We start from the raw sequence: 20,967 nt of genomic DNA on the forward strand, positions 1-20,967 counted from the left end.
CAAATGCATGAGGTGTGTGTGTGTGTGTGTGTGTGTGTGTGTGTGTGTGTGTGTGTGTGTGTGTGTGTGTGTTTTTTTGTAAATGTGATGGGAGAATACATTTTCACTGTTGGGATTGTGTTGGCGTGGTTTTCAGAAGGAAGCCAGAGATTTCAAAAGTATGAAATCATCGGAGGCGGTTGTGTTTTATGGGTGTTTAACGAGGCCGTTTGTATTCATACAGTGGCACTGAGAAACGTTCACCAAAGCAGCCGAGGAAAAGGCTCATTTAGACAAACTGAACACTGCCTCAGAATTTCAATACGACTTGGAGGTTGAAGAGCATCACCTTCAGCAAACAATCTGTTCAAACCTTAGAATATATGAGGATACACCTACTGAGTCTGAGCTTACACACCCAGAAGAAACAAGCCAGTTAGGGTGCAATTGGGAAACCAGAGATGGTATCATAAATAATACAATTTGCCAGGAGCCAGCATATACAGCAGGTAGTATCAGGAGCATTTTGATGCAGTTTCTGGAACATCACCTCATTTGGTTTCCAGCTACAAAAGATTCATCTTTTATGTATCAGAGAGAATTACCACATCTTTCAAGTGTGTTAGGGGTTGTATTGTGGGTTAAAAGGAGTCTAGGTAGCTGCCTCTGGTAATTGTCTGCATTTGGCAGGTACAGATGTGCTGCTGGCTTTAGACTAGAGGGTATACGAGTGCACCCATTCATGTCGTGAAGATTCTGAACACCCAAGAAAAAAATCCACCATTGTATCGTGTGCCAAGCATTACAGAATACAACTCTACTATTTTGGGAGATGGAGCTTGTTTTTTCAATGCCATGGAAAGCCATTGTGTGGTCTGATGTTGGCATGGCTGAGAGCTTTCAGGTACTGTTCAGGTAACCAGTAGCATTTTAAAGCATTTCACCCATCTGTTCTCAGCTCGGACATTGTTCCTTTTTGTTCATGTCCCAACTCAAATCCCTCAGATATAATAATAATAATAATAATAATAATAATAATAATAATTTGAACATACATAGCACTTTTTAAGACATTCAAAGGTGCTTTCATGCACTCTCACATTCACACACTGCCAGTGATGGTAAGCTACTTTGTAGCCACAGCCACCCTGGGGCGGTCTGACAGAGGCGAGGCTGCCATTGACCACCACCAACACAGGCAAGTTGGGTGAAGTGTCTTGCCCAAGAACATAACAGCAGAATACCCCTGGCAGGAGCTGGAGTCGACCCCATGACCCTTCGATCATGAGACAACCCGCTCTACCCCCTGAGCCCTCTCCAGTAACTAGAGGTGTGCCCCAGGGCTTTATCCTGGGGCCTCTTCTTTTCATCATTTACCTTGCTACTCTAGGTCACATATTCTGTAAATTTAACATTTAATTCCCCTGCTTTGCGGATGACTCCCATCTCTATTTGTTTTCCAAACCTAAATCCTCCAACCCTAAACAGAAATTGTACTTGTTGGTACAAAATCCAATTTTTCCAAAGCTGGCAGTTTTTCTCACAAGCCCTTTTTACAAGACACACCGCCGGCATTTCAGCATCATTTCACAGCAACAATGTGTCTTATAAACATGCCATGCTGGCATGGCAATGTGCAAATTTTATTGCATTCATTCTGCCTTACTTGGTAGTAATATTGCGGTAATTGTCTGTCTTATAAACAGCGACTGCTTTTTGGCGCAACAGAGGGAGGTGTCATGATGACGTGGGGAGTTACTGCCGAGCTCCGATCAGCAACCATATTGAAAATGAAAGTAAGAAACAAGTTTCCGTTTGTAAACTGAAGCAGCTGCGATGATGAACTGAAGTGATGCAGTGCTCCAGAAGCTTCTCTCTATTAGAGCTGGAGGTCAGATCACCAGATACTGCATGGGGGCCTTAGAGGACAGACACCTTTAGAAGCAGCTTGTCAAAAAAATGTAATGATCACAGCTTCAATCATAATAAAAAGTAAGTCCTGTTCAAGTTAAACAGAAGTCTGCTGCAGTGCAGACCGCCTCCATACCCCCTTCTATGCCATTGCGTAATCTTTTGTAAAGAGGACAAGACTGTGCCACATTACCACCACGGTCTGACCACTTACAAACGACCCAAGGTTCCCTGCTGCCACCACGGCATTGCAGCAAATTGATGGCATTACTTTGTAAAAACGGTTTAACTGTTGACTCCTCCACTACGTCTTCCTCCCCTCAGGTTAGAAGCCTGGCAAGGTCACCTTAATGCACTGGCCAACCAGGGCCGTAGCCAGGGGCCTATGATCATTTCAGGTTAAACAAAAATCAAACACTGTTTAATCATTAGACAGGTTTTCTGTGAATCCGATGGCTGCTGATTTATCCAAATTACAAGTGACCTACATCACCCACGGGACCTCTGGACCATGAACACAGAGACAGACAAAGGGCCTTGAGGATAAGATATGGAGGAAAGGAGGAAAAAAGCGTCTACACCCTCCGAGAGCTGGAAGAACAAGCTCTAGTTTAGCTAACATTTTAGTGGAGAAAAGCTAATGCCTTTTGGATCAGTGCTGATGTTTGGAGCTCAAACTAAATAATAAAAGAAAGACGTGTCACAACTCCACACCTCAAGTTACGGGAGGGATAACAGCTGTATCTTCAATGGTTCTCATCTGACTACCCGGCCAAATTCAGACCAGACGACTCCCAACCTTCTCTGGTAGAAAAAGTCTGAAAATTCCCCTTCGACAACAGCGGAGCGAACTGGATTTCCCCTCCACCAACAAGTTTTCTGCTGGGATTCAAATCTAATTTGGTGAGCTAGTCTAATGTTAATCTGCTCTGTGTGTGTGTGTGTGTGTGTGTGTGTGTGTGTGTACGTGTGTGTGTGTGTGTGTGTGTGTACGTGTGAGTGCTCGCACGCAAGCACAACTTTGCAAATACACTCATGGACCTACTTTATTCTTGCACTAAAGCCAGCAGCTGGATATCAGCTTAATTTATTTTTTTAGTTTTTTACCTGCTGATGTTCTGTGGTGTTTGTGTGCTGAAGATGATTATTTAAAACAGGGGTGGGGAACTCGGGTCAAGGGCCAATATCCAGCATAACTTAGATTCAACCCTGCTTCAACACACCTGATTTCAATCAGCAGGTGATTAACAGGTTTCTGCAGAGCCTGATGAGCTGCTGCACAGGTGACTCTACCACTGAATTGTAAGTGTTGGAGCAAAGACGTGCAGGATACCGGCCCTCGAGGACCAGGGTTCCCCACGCCTGATTTAAAATTTGCAACAAAAATAAGCACAGCACATGTATGTGTGTGTGTGTGTGTGTTTCTAGTTACGACCTGATGAGAAATATTTTATTTTATTATTTGTTTTTTATGTTCCCCCTGAGGCATTGCCACCTTACTGTGGTCTGGGGGGTATTACATGCCTCAGTGACTTTGTCGGTTTCACATTGGAAGCATCAGCGGCGTGAAACGGCACCGGAACGGTTTACTCGCTGTGCTCTTTGCTGGACTCGCGAGATCACACGATCCCTCAAGACTTCAGCTCTAGCAAAAAAAAAGTACTTACGCCAAGCAGGTTCGTGGTCGATCAACCATGGAGTGCGCACAGCTGCACGCAATCTCCGCTTCATAAATCAGAGACTAACGAGAATGTTTCCCAGCTGCATTTTCGTCACATCCCGACCTCACCACGCCCACTTACTGCCATAAATGGTCAATGCAAAGTGCCTTGTGGATCTCATGCATAATAATAAGCCTTGTTGCAGCATTTCGATCACCACCGCAGATCAAGGAAGCGCTATTTCACAGAAGCAGAAGTTGAGGTACCTGTGGGTGAGGTGGAGAAATGAAAGGAAGTGCTTTTGCAAAACAAATAAGAGAAAATCCACGAAGTGGCACAGCGTTGCTGAAGCCGTCAATGTTGTTAATTCGTCAGAGAGATCTGTGGCGGATGTAAAAAAAAGTGGTCCAATCGGGATTCGATCCCCAGACTCCTGGGTGAAAGTCACACATGCTAACCAGTCACCCAAACAGAGATCTCTCCTGTCAAAGTAGCCAGGACACATGATCAATCGGGTCACAGTGACAGGACACACACTGTCACAGACGTATGATGTTCTGTCTCAATCTGTCCCCCTGCTGATATTCTGCATTCCGTATTCTGGCTTCAGGCTATGTGTGTGTGTGTGTGCGCGTGTGGGGGGTCTTGTTCTGTGTAAAAACGAAGCAGTACAAGTGATAATGCTGCAGGATTTCATAATTGTATCTTCTGAGCAGCAGCACTGCAGGTGCTCTCCATGTCCAACATGTGTGTAAGCCAGGTCCTTAGTCAACTTAAAGTTGCGCACATTTTTCCGCTAAGTTTTCTTTCATAAATCCCAAAGTTTGCGTGGAAAGTTGCTTACGCAGTTTTACGACCCCATTTTGTGTGTAAGCAAGCTTGATAAATGAGGCCCCTGACCTGTATTTGAATGTTTACTATGTGAAGTGCCTTGAGATGACTCTTGTCGTGATTTGGCGCTTCATAAATAAAACAGAAATTGAAACAGAAAATAAAATTAACATCATACAATCAGACTATGTTCACCTTGGTAATAGTATTTGCCTTTGGTCTTGTCTTTCTTCTCATTCTGCACCTCATTCACATTTTAGTCACCTCCTGATTTGATATCTGCAACTCATTACTGATTGGTCTCCCTCAAAAAACCCTCCAAAGGTTTCAGTTGGTTCAGATCGCTGCTGCACATGTCACCACCAACACTCCCCTATCTCATCACATAAGCCTGTTTCTGCAGCAGCTCCATTGCCTACAACGGTTCAAGTTCACAGTCCTACTTCTTACCTTTAACTGGTTTTTAAAATGAATGCTGAAGACCTACTTTTATGATCTGGCTTTTAACTTTCTTGGTTAGTTGTTGCTGATGTTGTTGCTGATATTTTATATACTTTTACTTTGTAATTTTCACTATGTTGGTTTTATGTGTTTCATTTTACTGCTGTACAGCGCCTTGGTGGCGTGCTTCATGCCTATAAGGTGCTTTGAAAATAAAAGCTGAGTTGAGTAAAGCTATTAGCAATCCTCCCCCCACAAATATCTGATCTTATTCAACTTTGTTTCTGCAGTCTGCTCACTAAGATCATCATTGTCTGTCCACCTTACTGTTCCATCCTTCGATCTTACCTTCATGGACTCTAATGACGGAGCATTATTACCTTCTCAGTGGCCTAGTGGTAGAGTATCCGCCCTGAGGCTGGGGGATCAGGGTTCAAATCCCTGTCGGGTCCAAGCAAAGACTTTAACAGTGGGACCCAATGTCTAACTGCTTGATACTTAAGGTGCTTTTACAAGACACACCATGCCGGCAAATCGGTGTAGTATTGCCGCAATGGTAAGTCTATAAACGCGCCATGCCGGCATGGCGTTGCACGAATATTGTGGCATTCGTTCCGCATCACTTGGTAGTAATACTGCGGTAATGGTCTGTCGTATGCACCCTGGCACAACAGAGGCAGATGTCCTGATGACGTGGGGACTTATTGAACAAAATCAGCTGAGACGGCAAACTGGAGCGCCGCAGCGCTCCATGAGCATCTCTCTGTTAGAGCTGAAGCTCAGATCACCAGAGTCTGCACAGGGACTGATGGGGACAAACACCTTTAGGAGCTGCTTATTAAAAAAAAAAACTTAACGATCACGGTTTCAATCGCAATAAAAAGCAAGTTATGTCCAAAATAAACGGAAGTCTGCGGCAGCGCAGAGACTGCCCCATACCCGCTTTATGCCGCCATCACCTAATCTTTTATAAAATTGCCACGATTGCGCCACATTACCGCCACGGTCTGATCTTATAAACAACCTTTATCCTCCCCAGGGAGCCGCGGCAAATCCCGTTTTGCAAACGCCATGGTCCTGTAAGGACAGAATTACCTTCCAGGAGTTGAATTGGAGGGTTAAACCGCCAAATAGTTCCCGAGCAAGGCCACAGCTGCAGCTCACCGCTCCCCATGGAGATGGGTCAAATGCAGAGATGAATTTCACAGGTGTGTGCTGATGACTATAGGACTTGAAAACTTTATGATTTACCACCCATGAGAAGACACTCAGGAGTGTTTGAAGACTGTCAGTGGGCTGATTTAACATGAATGCAACACATTTTGTTTGGTGTTTAACACTGGTGTTAGTTTGCAAGGTTTGACAGAGACATTTAGTACACATTGTCACATTTTTCAAAGAAAAAGCTCTTATTTAAATACTAACTTGTCCTTGAAGAAACGACGGAAGCCGAAGGCCACCAGCTTGAAGACGGACTCCAGAACAAAAATAAGAGTGAAGATGTAGTTACAGATCTTCAATGCGTTGTCAAGCTCCTAGGAGGGACATTAGATCAAGGTAAAGTGAGCAGGAGTAAACCAAGCATTATGTTTGAAGTTAATGTAGAAAACTGTGAGATATAGTGAAACCATGCCACAATCACTCATTTAATAGATTGTTTGCATCACTCTTGATTACTTTTTTTCCTCTAATTATCAGTGCAAATGCTGTTTGAATCAACATGATTTTGCTACAAATCCCTTAAACCCCATAAATCCAACTCAGCTCAAGTTTAACTCTCCTCAACTCCTTCTGGTTCAAGTCCATTCAGCTCAATTCAATGGAATTGTTACCCTGCTCCAAAACACCTGATTCAGGGGTTGAATCACCTGATGAGAGAGCCATTAAACTCTACAGAAGCCTGTTAATCACCTACTGATTAAAATCAGGGTTGAAACCTCTAAAATAGGCAAGATGGCGGTCCTCAAGAGTCAGAGATGGTTCTTCAGATTAGAAAACATCATTGTTGCCGACATGTATAGATACTGATCAATGAAAGCAACTGGGACCATTGTGATGTGTTTTGGCTTCATTTCCAAGATTTTCTACAATTCAAAACACCCAATTTTATCAAAAGGTAGTCGCAAAGCATAAAGGTGCATATCCATATAAATTATACAGTGTTTGCATTTGTAGGATGAAGCAGCTTGTAAGATCCTACCTCTTTGCATCTAAGTCTAAATAAACAGCTTCCATCTGTGTAGTCATCCTAGCAGACAGCATGAGTCCACGTAGGTGAAATAGTTGCAATGAATATGTTTAGTCATTTGTGAAAACTATGCAAAAACATGAATACATAAACCCATATATACACATCTGTATTTATACATAGAAATATGCTTACACATATATACAAACACATATTCATACTCCCATACATACATATACCTATAAACTCATGTATAAGCAATGCAAATAGTATATGCACACACACACACACACACACACACACACACACACACACACACACACACACACACACCCATACATACATGGATACATACTTTCTCACCTGCTTATACACACACATACCTATCCGTCTGTTGAACAGTGCATATACCCACATACACCTATATCTACTCCCAAGCTTGAGTAACGTCATGTTTCTAGTGGAATCATTAAGCAATATATCATTCCCATGATTTGATAAAATAATAATGTTTTGCTCGTATTTGAATTTATTGGGGTTTTCTGTCTTCCATACAGGCTTAAAATTCTAAAATCTGGGTCAAAAATGTACATGCACATCCACTAATATTCACTTAACTTCAGAAAGTTACAACTGCTCAAATCACCTGTGCAAGCATCAACAGGCATCTGATATAGTTCTGGCTAACATTTTACCACTGATCTAGGCAGAAATGGCTAGCGCTTGTCTACACTGGTAATGTTTGGCCGTTATGTGTGTTGCAAAGATTTTCGGTCTTTGGGGAGACCAGTCCACCTAGCTGATGATTTCAGGTGAGGCTGAAGAAACTGGAGGTAGTCCGCCTCCATTATTCAATCCTCTTTGTGCACATCATGATGCTGCCACCTCTGTGTTTGACATCTGGTTCAGTGTTCTCAGGTCTTAAAGCCTCACTCTCTCATACAAACATAAATCTTATTGTGGAAAACCATTGAACTAACTGTCTAACTAACTTCTTTCTTGTTGCTGCAATAGAAACTAGAAACCACAGTCTTACATTGAGAGCTTTGCCAAGTTAAAAGACTTCTAAAATCCCCAATAAATTCAAGCTTGTGAACCCCAAATCATTAAAGTTGCAGGTTGTTTGCAAATATCAATCATCACAAGCCTGAAATCGATGACTGCAACCATACAACATTGTAGGTGAACCAAAAACACGCACACCTTCATTCACAGCATTGTGACTACTACCAGGGTTGTTATCGTCTGACCTGTGGCTGCTCGTAGTGCTCCATAGACATAGTGATGACGTTGAGGCCGATTACGATGGTGATGAACAGGTCCAGGTAGTGGCTGGTGCACATCTTGTGGATGAGGAGCCGAGTGGGGCAGTAATCCGAGTAGTATGGCTTACTCTGAGCTTCTGTTGGAAGTGTGGGTGAAGGGTTGGTGGGGGTGCGGGGGAAGGGAGGGGGGCAAGCGGAAAGAGGAGAAGGTGGAGGAGGAGTGGGGATAGTGGTAACAAGTGAGATAGAAGATAGTACACAGGGACACCGCACAGCTGACCTGAAATGCTGAGGAATAAAGCCAAAGACTCTCTAGAGGAAAAAAGGAGGTTAGTGAGACTTATGGCAGACTCACACTGACAATATCAGTATGTGAGACATGAAGGAATTTTCAAAGGGAAAGGCAGATCAGAAAATCACAGAAGAGATGGGGAGACTCTTGCTAGAACCCCTGTGGCCTAAAGTCACAAGTAATGAATGAATCCTCCCCTCTTATCAACGATAACTTATAGGAACCCATCTTTGAGAAACTGTCATGACAGAGACAGATGTCAGGAGCTCCGGACATCTCTCCCCTTTCTCTCTGCCGTTTCCTTTTCTCCTTCACTTCACTGCTCACAGGTGGAGAACATAAAGCAGTAGAAACTTAGCTTTCCATGCCCATCCATCACTCCGTACCTTACCTAATCCCTCTGTCTGTAGCGGAGAGATGAATGGGTTTGGAAGTGGGAATGAGGAAGAGAGAGGAAGCCTGGGCCATCCATCGCCTTATCACAACCATCAGCGAAGGAGAAAAGTAGGGGAATTCAGAGGAGGAAACACACACGCACACCACCAAAAGGTGTCGTGAACATTTTCCACCTGTGCTGTGTGTGCTAACACCATGGCTGCAGCTGCTCCAGACTGAAAGCATGTCTCAAGAGTGTGTGTTTGTGTGTGTAAGGTTCATGATGGGTCACTAGTAGGGTCTAAATTGCATCTCTAGAATTCCCCCCGTACATCAGGGAATGAGAAACTAGGCCTAAGTTAACGGAGTCTGTAGGCCTTACATGTCTGAGTGGATGGAAGCTTTAAGTTGCTATAGTATGGGACAGAGAAGAGTCCTGAAGGAAGAGTTTGGTTCTGTGAAGTGGGGATGTGTAGATCCGTGGTTAGATCATTCTCAGTTTGGAGGTTTAGGGTGAAAAATCTCCCGGGCGTATCAAGCTAACTGTTACATGGCTTGATCAAGAATGAATCCCCATAAGTGTTACCTTCAGTCACAAGACAGAAACCATTAATGGCTTGGAGAGGAGCTGCAAAGAGGTGTGGGACAAGATAGGCCTCTATAATGTGTGCAAACCAACTTCAAGACACGTCTGACCTCTGTGCTTGCTAACAAAGGTATTGCCACCAAGTCCTTATGGGGGAGGATTAGGGCCACTGAAAAGGTAAAAGAAGAAGACATCTGACTTTAATCTCAGTCTTTTGACTCTGCTTTTGTCTTTACTGTTTTATTCTTGTTTAATTTCTAGTAAAAACAATTATTATCTGACTCACAACAATGATGATCACATGAAAACAAATAAATAAATCTGAGTCATCTTCAAAGTGACTGCATAGCCTAACAACAAGCTAATGATCTGCTCTCTTAAGGCTACACTATAGTTCAGTTTATCAGAAATCCTCTTTGACTTACATGTTGACCCATTTTCTTCTGGCAAATCTAAAGAAAAAACGGAAGTGATTTCTTTTTCTTTTGCTGAGAGTGGCTGAGGTCTGGCGGGTGTCTTACCTCCTGTGAGTGCTGTTGTATGGAGTACAATCAGACTTGTTACTGTATGGAATTAAGTCTGGATTATGTCTCTCATTATGTGAAATCAATTCTAGGCTCTACAAGGTGTATCCGTGTGTGTGTGTGATACCAAGCTAAAGGCCTGTTACCTTCTCTTATCATGTGTGTGTGTGTGTGTGTGTGTGTGTGTGTGTGTGTGTGTGTGTGTGTGTGTGTGTGTCCAGGCAGCCTTCTAGCCCCCTGAACCGTGATGTTGTAAATTAGTGATGTGCCTTCACTTTGCTGATATGGTCAAATGATTCATGTTGTGGATATAACCTGTTCTGACCTGAACAGATGTTGGGAGTAAGCATGTATGTTATCTTTTATCCTCTGTGGAGTAGGTCAAGATGCTATAAACATATAAATAAGACATCTTGTCCAGCTAATGCTGGAGATGACCATTTGATCCTGGGCAGAAGAAAAGGACAGGGTAATCATGCCACGTCCCCCTTACTGACCAATGGATACGAGAGGAGGTGATGTAATCCAAAAGGAGAAGAAAGGGAGCCTGTGGGAGGCGCTGAGAGGAGGAAGACCAGAAGTGATCGGACATTGTGCTTCATGAGCAGGGGGTGTTGCCATGGAGATGCACCCCTGAAGAAGGCAGAGGAAAAAAAGGAAGATATTGGGTCTGTTCAAGAGATGAGCTTGATGGGATGAGTGAGAGTCAGTCAGTCATGGACTGAGCTTTTTGGAGAAAGGCTTTTGACAGTTTTTAGGAGAGAGGGCCTTTGATGGGAGGAGTGTGTGAGGTACAGAGATAGAAAGAAGGAAGCTTTTGCTTTGAGCTTTTTGTCTGTGATAATCTGACCTAGTGTCATTTTTGGAGAGCTTATTCAGCTGAACTTTGCTATAACTCGGTTTATTGGCAAAGAGTTGTTTCACTTTTAACCCGCTTTGTCTGGGTTTTGTTTGGATTATTATTCTTTTTCATTCTGTGTGAAATAAAACCTAGTTCCTCGGATTCGTGGAACAAAAAAAGGATGAACGAGTGGGGTCTCCTCCTGTTGGTAACCGAGCAAAGGTGAGATGCTGGTTGTAAATGCCATCCCAAGGTATTAAGTTGTTTCCTCCATCCTAGGCTACAGGTAAAGTCAGTTGTCTCCTCAACATAAAAGGAACAGCTGGCAAGGGTCTTAACCTGAAGTGTACATAAGCTTCATGGACTGAGGGTGTGTTGTGAGTAAACTGAGTCTCCCTTGAGCTGCATGAAGTTGGTTTTGCCAGAATCAGAGTCTAGGTTAGCGGTGATTGCTAATCAGCTGCTACAGAGTGTGGGCATTTTAAAGAGTGGCTGGTGTCACGCCCACACAAATAGAAATACAAGTCAACCCTGAGACGTTAACATCTCTTGAAGAGTTAGGCTAGCTTGGGAAGAAGGCTTGCAACAAGTGCCTTCAACCTAATTATTCTGCATCTGGTTTTAGGGACATCCTAGCTGACAGCTCTTTTTGTGCCTGCTGGTAATTATTGAATTTGTCAACAGGGGAGAGCCACCTGAATACAGGTTGTATGGGCTGAACCTCGGGATGGCTGGCTGTGGACTTTGACTGGTGCCGAACACCTACGGAGATGTGCGTGCCAGAAAAGGGCAAACACTATGGCCTCCGGTGTGCTCAGCCTGGCTTTTCAGATAAATGTGCTTCAGCAGACTGACATACGTTGTCACATGTTTGCTTTACAGCACCTCAGTGTTTGATTTGATCTCTGCACCAGTAATTTCCCATCTTGTCAGCTCCTTTTTTTATAAACAGCTCAATAAGTTTAGAGGAGGCACAGCATGACTGCTGGGTAGCAGATTTAGGGCATCTTGGATAAGTCTACGCCGATTGCCTCTAGATCAAAACAGGTGGGTGTAGCTGTTGCAGGATGCAACAGCTTGGTTTACTCACTGGGAGCTCATTTTCACAAGACCCTTCATCATCTGTGTAACCGCAAACATTACTCTTACTCTGCTCTACTTACTTTGTGCAGGTGCATGGTGAGCTAAAGCAGACAGAGACACAAATGTTCCAACTCCCTCTGCAGTTTCCCATTTATCTAAATTTGCCTCAAAAGGCAGACTTGTGTTTTTCTCTTCAGCTGGCCCAATTTACAATCCTCCACAGTAAGATATTTTCAGTTGCTGGGTCGTGAAACATATTTATCTAGGGACTGCAGAGCTAGTTTGTAACTTGGTTCGTAGTCCCTAAAAAAAGAGGAAATCAGTGACAATTGTCCTGACATGATGTATAGGCCAAAGGGGGCAGAACCAAAGATGGGTCAGGCCAATAGGGATGGAGCAGATAGGAGGTGAATCAAAGAAGCAAGCCTAAGCTCTTTTAATGTTTCTCAGTGAGAAAAGAAAAAAGTACCTGTAGTGAGAATTTGTAGATATGCGGTGAAATTATTGAGCTTGCCCCCACTTTGACCAGCGTTGTTGTTGTGTCTTTCACTGATGTAGTGTGAAGAGCCTCCTCTCTTTTCCTCATTATCAGGTTAGGTTTAAGAGGAAGTAGGACCACGGGACCAGTGGAAATGCAGAGAGGTCATGACCAAGCTCTGGGCATCTGTCATGACTGATCGTTGCATTTTCATCTAGAGTTCCACATCAGAACTTTAACAGACCCATCAGGATAATCATTTCAAGGCATTTTAGATCCCATTATTATTGATCTACATTCAAATTGACTCAACCGTTATCTTTTAGAGAACCACAAAATGAATCCTGGTTAGCAGGTGAATAATTTAGTGATGCCGGTGGTTTTTTACGGCCATTCAACTGCAATGGCTCTCAGGTTCTTGATTTTAGTGCCTTGTTTTCTAACCATGTACACTATATACCAGGAAAAACCTGTGTGTGAATATGTAAATGTGGAACCTGAATATGGTCTTGAACCTGCAACCTTTGGGTTGGCAGTTAAGCTCTAACACAGGATCTTTACAAATTGTGTTCATGTTGGTATTAAACACAACATTTTATGTATTGTATTCTGTCATCCCATCAGACCACATGCCTAACTTGTTTTCTCAGTGTTAGGAAAAAACCCTGACCTAGTTACTTGTTTTTACGTTTGGGTGTTTTCAGAAAACTCCTTTCGGCTCGAGGTGGTTTTCCATTAGTTGAAGCAAACTGGTCAAACGGGGGTTTCACGCTATTTGTTTTCTGAGGCCAAGAAGGGTGTACAGGAATTGTGGGTGTGTGTATGTTTTCAAATGAAACCACTCCACAAGCTTTGGCTGATTGTGAGAGGAATCATGGCTTCTGACTTCAGTGTGTCTCTGTGCCTTTCCCTCACCCGTTGCAAAGGGAGCTTTGTAATGTATTTTGAGGTTTGTTACGATTTACCAAATTATCTGTATGTGCTTTGACTTTCTTTAAGGTAAAAGAGGAAAGGTAATATGGGAGAGAGACAATGGAAAACTCCGGAGGGGGTTTGGGCCTTCTCTCTCTCCCCTCTGTTTCTAATTGTGTAAGGTGTGTTATTTCAGGTGGCGCATATAAAATACCTAACACTCAGTTGTTTTAGAATGTAAAGGCCTGTAATCGACAAATATAGTTATTGTGATTATTGGTGATAACTACTAATTTAGTGTTAGTTCATTAATTGATGAGTTCTTCAGTTAACTAACATTTTTGCTATTTATTTACTTATTTATTTTGGTCACATTCTTATTTGCCTGGTCACTGTTACTTTGAGTTGTCGAACCTGTGACCTTCTCACTCAGAGGGTTAGGGCTGGTCCGAATCCTACCAACTGCACCACCACCATAAGCTACATTTAGTAAGATTCAAGGTGGGTTCCAAATCTGCACATCTTTGGGAATATTTATGTGACAAATCTTTGGAACATGTTAAGAAAAACATGACAAAAAACTCTGAGACCTGAGGATCGTGAACACTCTGAAATGTTCTGAGACACTGCGAATGACTTTGTAAATGACATTCCCAATTTGTGGCAAATGGTTGTGACCCAATAAGATACGGGCCATAATTATATATTAAATAAAGACCCAGTTCTTTGAACACATGGAGCCTAAGCCATGACTAAGTTGTAGGTCAAATAGTTCTGAAAGCAGTCACCCTGTGGACGTTTTTGCATGAAAACCACGTAGAGCCAAAAGAGATCTAAAATCTTGAAATATCTCAAAGGGTCTGTTGATGTAGCAGTTAGAAAACAGGAGAACATTACCTATCCAAAGCAACTCTAACAGCCACCCTTACTGTACCATTGCACCCCCCTACCCCTACAGTTAAAAAAATGGTTGAGAAAGTTTTATCACCCACTCTTTTGCACATGGAGATAGAGATGTGACGTTAGAGTTGCTTTTGGACTTGGCCACACTCAAAATATGATTGTATACATTTCTGATGTGATCTTATTTTTTGGGAAATACAGACACAACACGGGTCCTTGATTGTGGGACCGATGAGAGAGCACACCACAGCACTACGAGGATCCTGTGATTGTGTGGGTGAGATCATGTTGGTTTGGATCGTTTCTGTAGAGAACGGGTTTTGGATACGAAGAACCTAAAGCTGTGTGCGTGTAACAATGTCTAGAGTAGGACGTGAAGTGGAGAGGAAACTGTACTGGTTACTCAGGGTTAAAATCATCTGACAATGAATCTTAACACAAGACAAGATGCTGCTATGGGTTTGAGTCATTGGTACGATGGTTGTTGCTCAGCTGGCCCTCCTCTGAATGGTTCTGGGTGCGTTTGTGCCATCGCAAATGCATGGCTGATTTGGTATGGATGGAAAGAATGGATGATTCAACGGGACCAGATGGGAATAAAAATTTGGGTCTTGGATAACAAACAAAAATGAGTTTGAATAGAAGAGAAGGGCCTGAGACACAAAAGCAGCAACAGTGTGTGTCAAAATGTTAAGATCCAGATGCAGAAACAATCTGAGTTTCACATCTCAGTGGCTTTCCTTTGGTTCAGTGTGACGGCTGCTTTTGTGCTCCTGTCCTTCGTGAGGAAATGGCTCAGTAATGAACCGTAACACTCAGTGTCTGCTCGAAACTGCGTTTTGACCTTCTCTGTCAAAAACCACGGCTTCAATATTCGAAATCCAGCAAACACTGAGTCTAAAAGAAAAAAAAATAACAAGTGTTACTGGAAAACAACCAACAGAATTATTTAACTGATAGTCCAGATTGCTCTGCTGTCTCACTTAACTATCAAAGAGAGAGAAAGTAACAAGGACGAGGAGGAAAAAGGGACACGAAGGATGAACATTTGGCTTGACTGGCAAAGAGCAAATGGGAACAACAGAGCAAATTGGGGAAACCAGAAGAAAAGAGGCAAAATAAAAATAAAAAAGCAAGAAAACATGACATCATTTAGAATGACAGGGCATGACAACACCAACTCTCATCAGTGCTCTTCAACACCCAATAAACACACATTGTGCTGGTTCACACATGGTAGACTGAAACACCTTTCTGAGTCATACTTGAGCTGGATGGGCAAATTGAAATGAGTGAAAGCAAGTGATTGGACAGAGTGAGTGGAAGGGTGGGGGGTGGGGGATTAACAGGGATAACAGTGAAAACAAAATAGAGACTGATGGGAAGCTTTCTCATGATAGACTTCAAATCCACTGAAAGCATTTACTCTGCAGATAAACCCAATAAACCACATACACATCTCATTAAATGCAATGCTTTAGACCAGGAGCACGGTTTTGGACAATACAAGAACGTTTTATCACATCTTTCACTCATCATCCAAAAGGCCACTTCGGATCTGATCATGGGCTGGGAAAGCAGGACTCAGACATTGTTGTTAAACGATACACTCCAATCAGGGACATCAAATTGATGTGAGTTGTTCATGTACGTTTCAGTTCAATGAGTCATTTGGGTCTTCATCACTTGATTCATTTGTCTCAACAGTCTTAAAGGTGTAGATGGATCCTGAGTCAATCAACAGGGAAGAAGTGAATCCTGAAAAAAGCAGCATATAGTTGGGACGGGGTCTTCTTTACTCTTATTCACCTTGGAACATGTGATCTAAACCAATCACATTGTTAGCATCCTTCAGAAAATAATAAAGACCCAAACAATGACTCATGTAACTGCACATGCCTCAATCAGTTGCATTGTTCTACAACGACTTAGAAGTCCTGAACTCCCAATCCATGATCAAAGTTGAAGAAGCCTTCTTGGAGGTAAAACATCTTCAAGCAACAAGAGAAGAAGTCCAGTGGCCTTTTGGGCATTTAAGATGACCGTTTCATGGATAAATACGAAACTACACAAAAATAAGAAAAGGACCACATTACAGCATACCTGTAAATACTCCAGGTATTTGAATTATCCAGTCCTCTGATGACATTGGCTTTCTGTTTCAGTCTACAGTTTCTACTTTGGGTCATTAAAACTCAATAATAACTTCATTATTTACAATCATAAATCAATATTTATAATTGTTTACCAACAAAAATGAAGAAGATATCAAAATGAACACTGGCCCTGTCCAATGAATAACAAAACGAGTTAAAGTCAACAAATCTGTATAATATGCAGTAATATTTTTTAAACATGACAGGAAATTACTTCATATCATGACATTACTATCTTAATGCAAGGTTTACTTATTACATTTCCTGAACTATTTTACCAAGGTGGGATGCCTGAACGTTTTTCTGAGCCTCACAAAAACACAGCTAGTACACCAAAGGCTGATCGGCCATAGGGAGCCTAAGTCACTTCTGCGTCACGGGTCCCCGGAAGAACAAAAAAATGAATGCAAGTCAATGGGGCTAAAAACGCTATTTTCTAACCCGCTTTGCCTTACGCCCTGGATCACACGTATGTTGTACTGCAATTGAAATGAAAAGTAATGATGGGTGTTTCGACCACGCCAGTCACGTACGTTGAGATTTATCAGATTGTAATTGTTCGTAATTAGCATGACTACAAACTAGAAATCGGCATGTCTCATATGTGACGTCAACGCATAATCTCCTCTCCGATAGCTGCTACTTACCACTTGACCAGATTTATGGTGGTTCTTTCCTCCTGTGGGAAGTTTGCTGAACTTACAGCCATTTTCCCTCAATTTTCTCCGTGTCTGGTTCGATGACGACACTTTCGTGAAGCGCATTTGTGGTCCTGGACTTATTTTCACACAAAACCTAAAACAGCATTAACCCCGTTCAAAAATAAGCACGTTCTTGGTATCAAAATGCATCTTTAAAATTCACGGACATCATATGTGAAATCCATGGCACAAAACAAGCTGAATTAGAAAATAGCGTTTTTAGCCCCATTGACTTGCGTTCATTTTTTCGTTCTTCCGGGGACCCGTGATGCAGAAGTGACTTAGGCTTCCTATAGCTGTACCAAGAAAAGAAAAACAATTAAACAACCAGATGTGCAACTCTGTGAGTTCGGTTCCGCTGCAGCAGCAACAGCAATCTACTTCTGCCCTCTGCTTTCACCGCTCACTATTACCACCACTTTTACAACCAAGGGAGACCCCGGATGCGAACTATCACCAAGCCAATACTTTTCAGATCGCCACATTTAATGCTTTTCCTCCTAGCCTCCTTTCAGATATAATTTGATATAAATTGTTCAGCTGTTACCAGCATAGACATCAATATATGATGTCTGTGGTTAGCGTGTTCAAACAGTGGCTGGCTCCGGACTCTGACTGGTTCTTTTCTCATTTACATTTGCTGATTGGTTCATTTTTATGCTCTCCAATTTTTTCTGTTTTCGGATTGGATTTTGTTAGGGTTGAGCATCGAGCATTGATTGGAACCGGTTCCAACTGTTAGTTTTTCCCGGAATCTTTCAAAGTTTTTTTTTCGATTCCTAGTTTCGATTCCTAGAATGCCGACGGAAGAGGAATCTGTGGCCGATATCCGTGAAAAATAAACGTGATCTGCAAATTGTGATCAACGCTTTTCAGAGCTGATCACACCAGCTGTCTGTGTGCAGCCGTCCCCCCCTCCCCCCACCCTGATATAAACAAACGTGTCTGCCGAACTTTTACTCCGTAATGTAAACTTTACCTCCTGCAGTGTAGAGGAAACGTGTTAAATGCGTCAACACTGGATTTAATAGAAACTTTAAAGAACAAACTCTGGACGGTGTGAGGTGAGTTTGTCTCACTGCAGAAATAAAAACACACACCGAGCGTCAGCAGTAGAGCCCTGCACTGAAGCCCTAGGCCCTCGGGTCGGGCCGGGCTTCGGGCCAGCGACTGTGTAATTACCTCGGACACGGGCCGGGCCGGGTGCCTTTATTTTTAATCAAATTCATAAAAAAGAATGAAACACAAACGCAGCAGTAGAGCCCTGCGCGGGACTGTTTTCTTCATCCCGCTCCTGCCCGCTGAATTTCTGACCATTACCACCTGCAACTGCAACGTGTGTGTTACGCTCCCGCCCGCCCCCGTAGCGTGCATGTCTACTTCCGCCCGCAACCGCAAAACTCGGAGAAATTATTACCTCACAATAAAAGAGATGTATTGAGTTTGTGTCCTCTCTGGTCCTGGAGGAAACATGTCACAACCCGCGGCTCTTCCATCCATCTGATGCGGCTCTCTGTGCTTGTAAAATAATGAATGGATATTTAAATAAAATGCTTTATATTTTACTGCATTAATTTTATATCTGTAAGTCAATTCTATGTAAAGATTGTCTGTGTAAACCTGAACAGTTCCAACCCAGTCTTACTGTGAGACCGGGTTGACGGGTCACGCTTGTACGTAATCATATCGGTGCTTTCTGAGCTGAAGAGATTCTGGGATTCTCCTCAGACGGCTCCTGGATGTGTCGCCACATTGGAGACAGGAACAAGCACTATTCAGCCAAAGTTTCATAATCAGGGAACATTTTCTAAGTGACAAGTCTCTCTGAGCGACAGGTTTTGGAAAACACTCGCTTCAGTGGGAGGAACCTTCCCGCATGCGCTCTGGTTCTGTAACGCGCTCCAAGCCAATCTCCACAACTTCAGCTCACTGTGCACATATGTGCGTTGACAGTGAACTGCGCTGAGCAGCTCAGAAGTTCAGATGGGAATCTTTTCTTGGGTGATTTAGCTACATCTGCGATGTGTGTAACAAATAAAATGTCAGTTCGTCTGCATGCGTCAGGGTAATTCTTTCTATTCTTTCTCCGTCAAAATAAACTGTCGAATACGGGAACTATCCGGTCAACACAACACAAGCCCTGCTTTCAACTGTTCTGTTTTCTTGTGAAAATTGTTGGAAAGAGATAAAATTTAACTTGATTACCACCAGAGCCTGCGCCGTTATCTTCGTGATGGTAAACGAGGGAAAAACAAATTGATTGGATCCTGCACGTCTTTTAACACATTGGTCAGGATTGACGCACTTCGTTTTCATTTAGTTGGTTAAAAAAAGTCGGGCTCAGGCCGGGCCGGGCCAGAGAATCCTGAATACCTTTTTGGACCGGGTCGGGCTGGGGCTCCACCCCCTCGGGCCGGGCCGGACACGGGCGCAGATTTTAGGCACGTGCAGGGCTCTAGTCAGCAGTCAGACGCAGCCACTCACCAACATTTGTGTGTGTGTGTGTGTGTGTGTGTGTGAGCGCATGAGCGTCAGAAGGCTGAACAAAACTTGTAGAATGTCATCATGAGAAGCTTCTCTATGGTGGACCACACCAGCTTCTGTCACAATAAATAATAATAATAATAATAAATAACAGTTTTTTATTTCCCTTTTGAACTATTTCTGTTGAGTGTTTTAACGTTTAAAATCTGTTAGATTGTTACTGACAGCAGCTACATTTAAGTATTCTTTGTTTTGATTTTGTTTTAGTCTGCAAAAACTCATTTGGCATGAAAAAATCAAATGAAAATATTTTGTCCACAAAACTGACATGGATGGAAATGACTCCATTTGAATTATGGGTAAACCTGGTAGCGTTTGTCATTAAAATTACGGCGAAGAGAAAGCCCACCTATTGTCAAACTTAAGGTGCTTGGTATCAGGGCATATTGAAAATGATATTGTCATGGGTGATTCTGCAGGTTGAGTGCTTTGCAGTCTTGTTTCTGGTTTTATTGTATTTTTGGTACTTCCTGTTTTATTTTGTGCATTCACTTCCTGTCTCATTACAGGCAGCTTCACGACATGAGGCTCCTCACTAATCTGCCTCATGTCTTGCACCTGGGTTCTGGCTTCTCCATTTAAGCGTCTTTGCAACAGTTTCCTTTGCCAGTTTGTCTTCTTCAGTTGAGTACTGTGAACCTGCTCTCAGTAACACTTTGTGAAAGTGTATTTAGTTAGTTTTGGACTTGTTCAGTTGTGCTGTACTGCCAGGAATCCCTTCTGCTGATTAAAACAGTGTGAGCTCTGCATTTGAGGCCTCTTTGTGCTGTGATAGTACAAACTGGCCAAAAATGGACTCAGCAAGCTCTGACTCAGTTTTGGGGGCCCTGGGGGCTCAGGGGAAGAGGCTCCTCCAACAGGAACAACAGATGAGTCTACTGCACCAGGAGATGGGGCAACTCAATGCTCGACATGATCAGTTTGCTACCTCTGTCAGTGATCAACTCAGTTACCTGGTGGAGAAGGTGCAGCAGCTCCAGACCTCTTCAACCCAGCCTCCAGAGAAGAACCACATGCCGCAGCCCCAGAGTAACGAGGTGGAGGTGACTCCTGGAATATTCTCTGCATCCCCTGGCCTATCTGTTCATCTTGCTCGTCCTGAGAGGTTTTCTGGGGACTCTGGTGATTGTCAAGCATTTTTGACACAGTGTAGCCTCCACTTTGAACTGCAGCCCTTCTCTTTCCCCACAGAGAGAGCCAAGATTGCTATTCTCATCTCCCACCTTTCGGGCAGGGCCGAGGCTTGGGCCACGAGCGAGTGGGAGCGCGACGCGGACATTTGTAAGTCATTTGATC

At 43.0% G+C, this 20,967-nt stretch overlaps 1 protein-coding gene across 15 annotated transcripts in view; it reads right to left on the reverse strand.

Annotated features, from left to right (window-relative positions):
- The window catches only part of cacna1g (calcium channel, voltage-dependent, T type, alpha 1G subunit), a 452,092-nt gene that overhangs the window by 41,505 nt on the left and 389,620 nt on the right, over positions 1-20,967 (reverse strand). For 11 of the 15 annotated variants that reach the window (XM_054748980.2, XM_054748983.2, XM_054748979.2 and 8 more), the window contains 2 exons: positions 8,262-8,413; positions 6,249-6,358 (listed from right to left, as the gene is read on the reverse strand). In XM_054748980.2, the coding sequence (XP_054604955.2) occupies positions 6,249-6,358; positions 8,262-8,413 (262 nt within the window). The remainder of the gene's footprint in view (positions 1-6,248; positions 6,359-8,261; positions 8,414-20,967) is intronic. The other 4 variants (XM_054748981.2, XM_054748978.2, XM_054748973.2 and 1 more) reach the window with 1 other exon arrangement.

The sequence above is a fragment of the Nothobranchius furzeri genome, chromosome 16, assembly GCF_043380555.1.
Source record: "Nothobranchius furzeri strain GRZ-AD chromosome 16, NfurGRZ-RIMD1, whole genome shotgun sequence".
Lineage (NCBI taxonomy): Eukaryota > Metazoa > Chordata > Actinopteri > Cyprinodontiformes > Nothobranchiidae > Nothobranchius > Nothobranchius furzeri.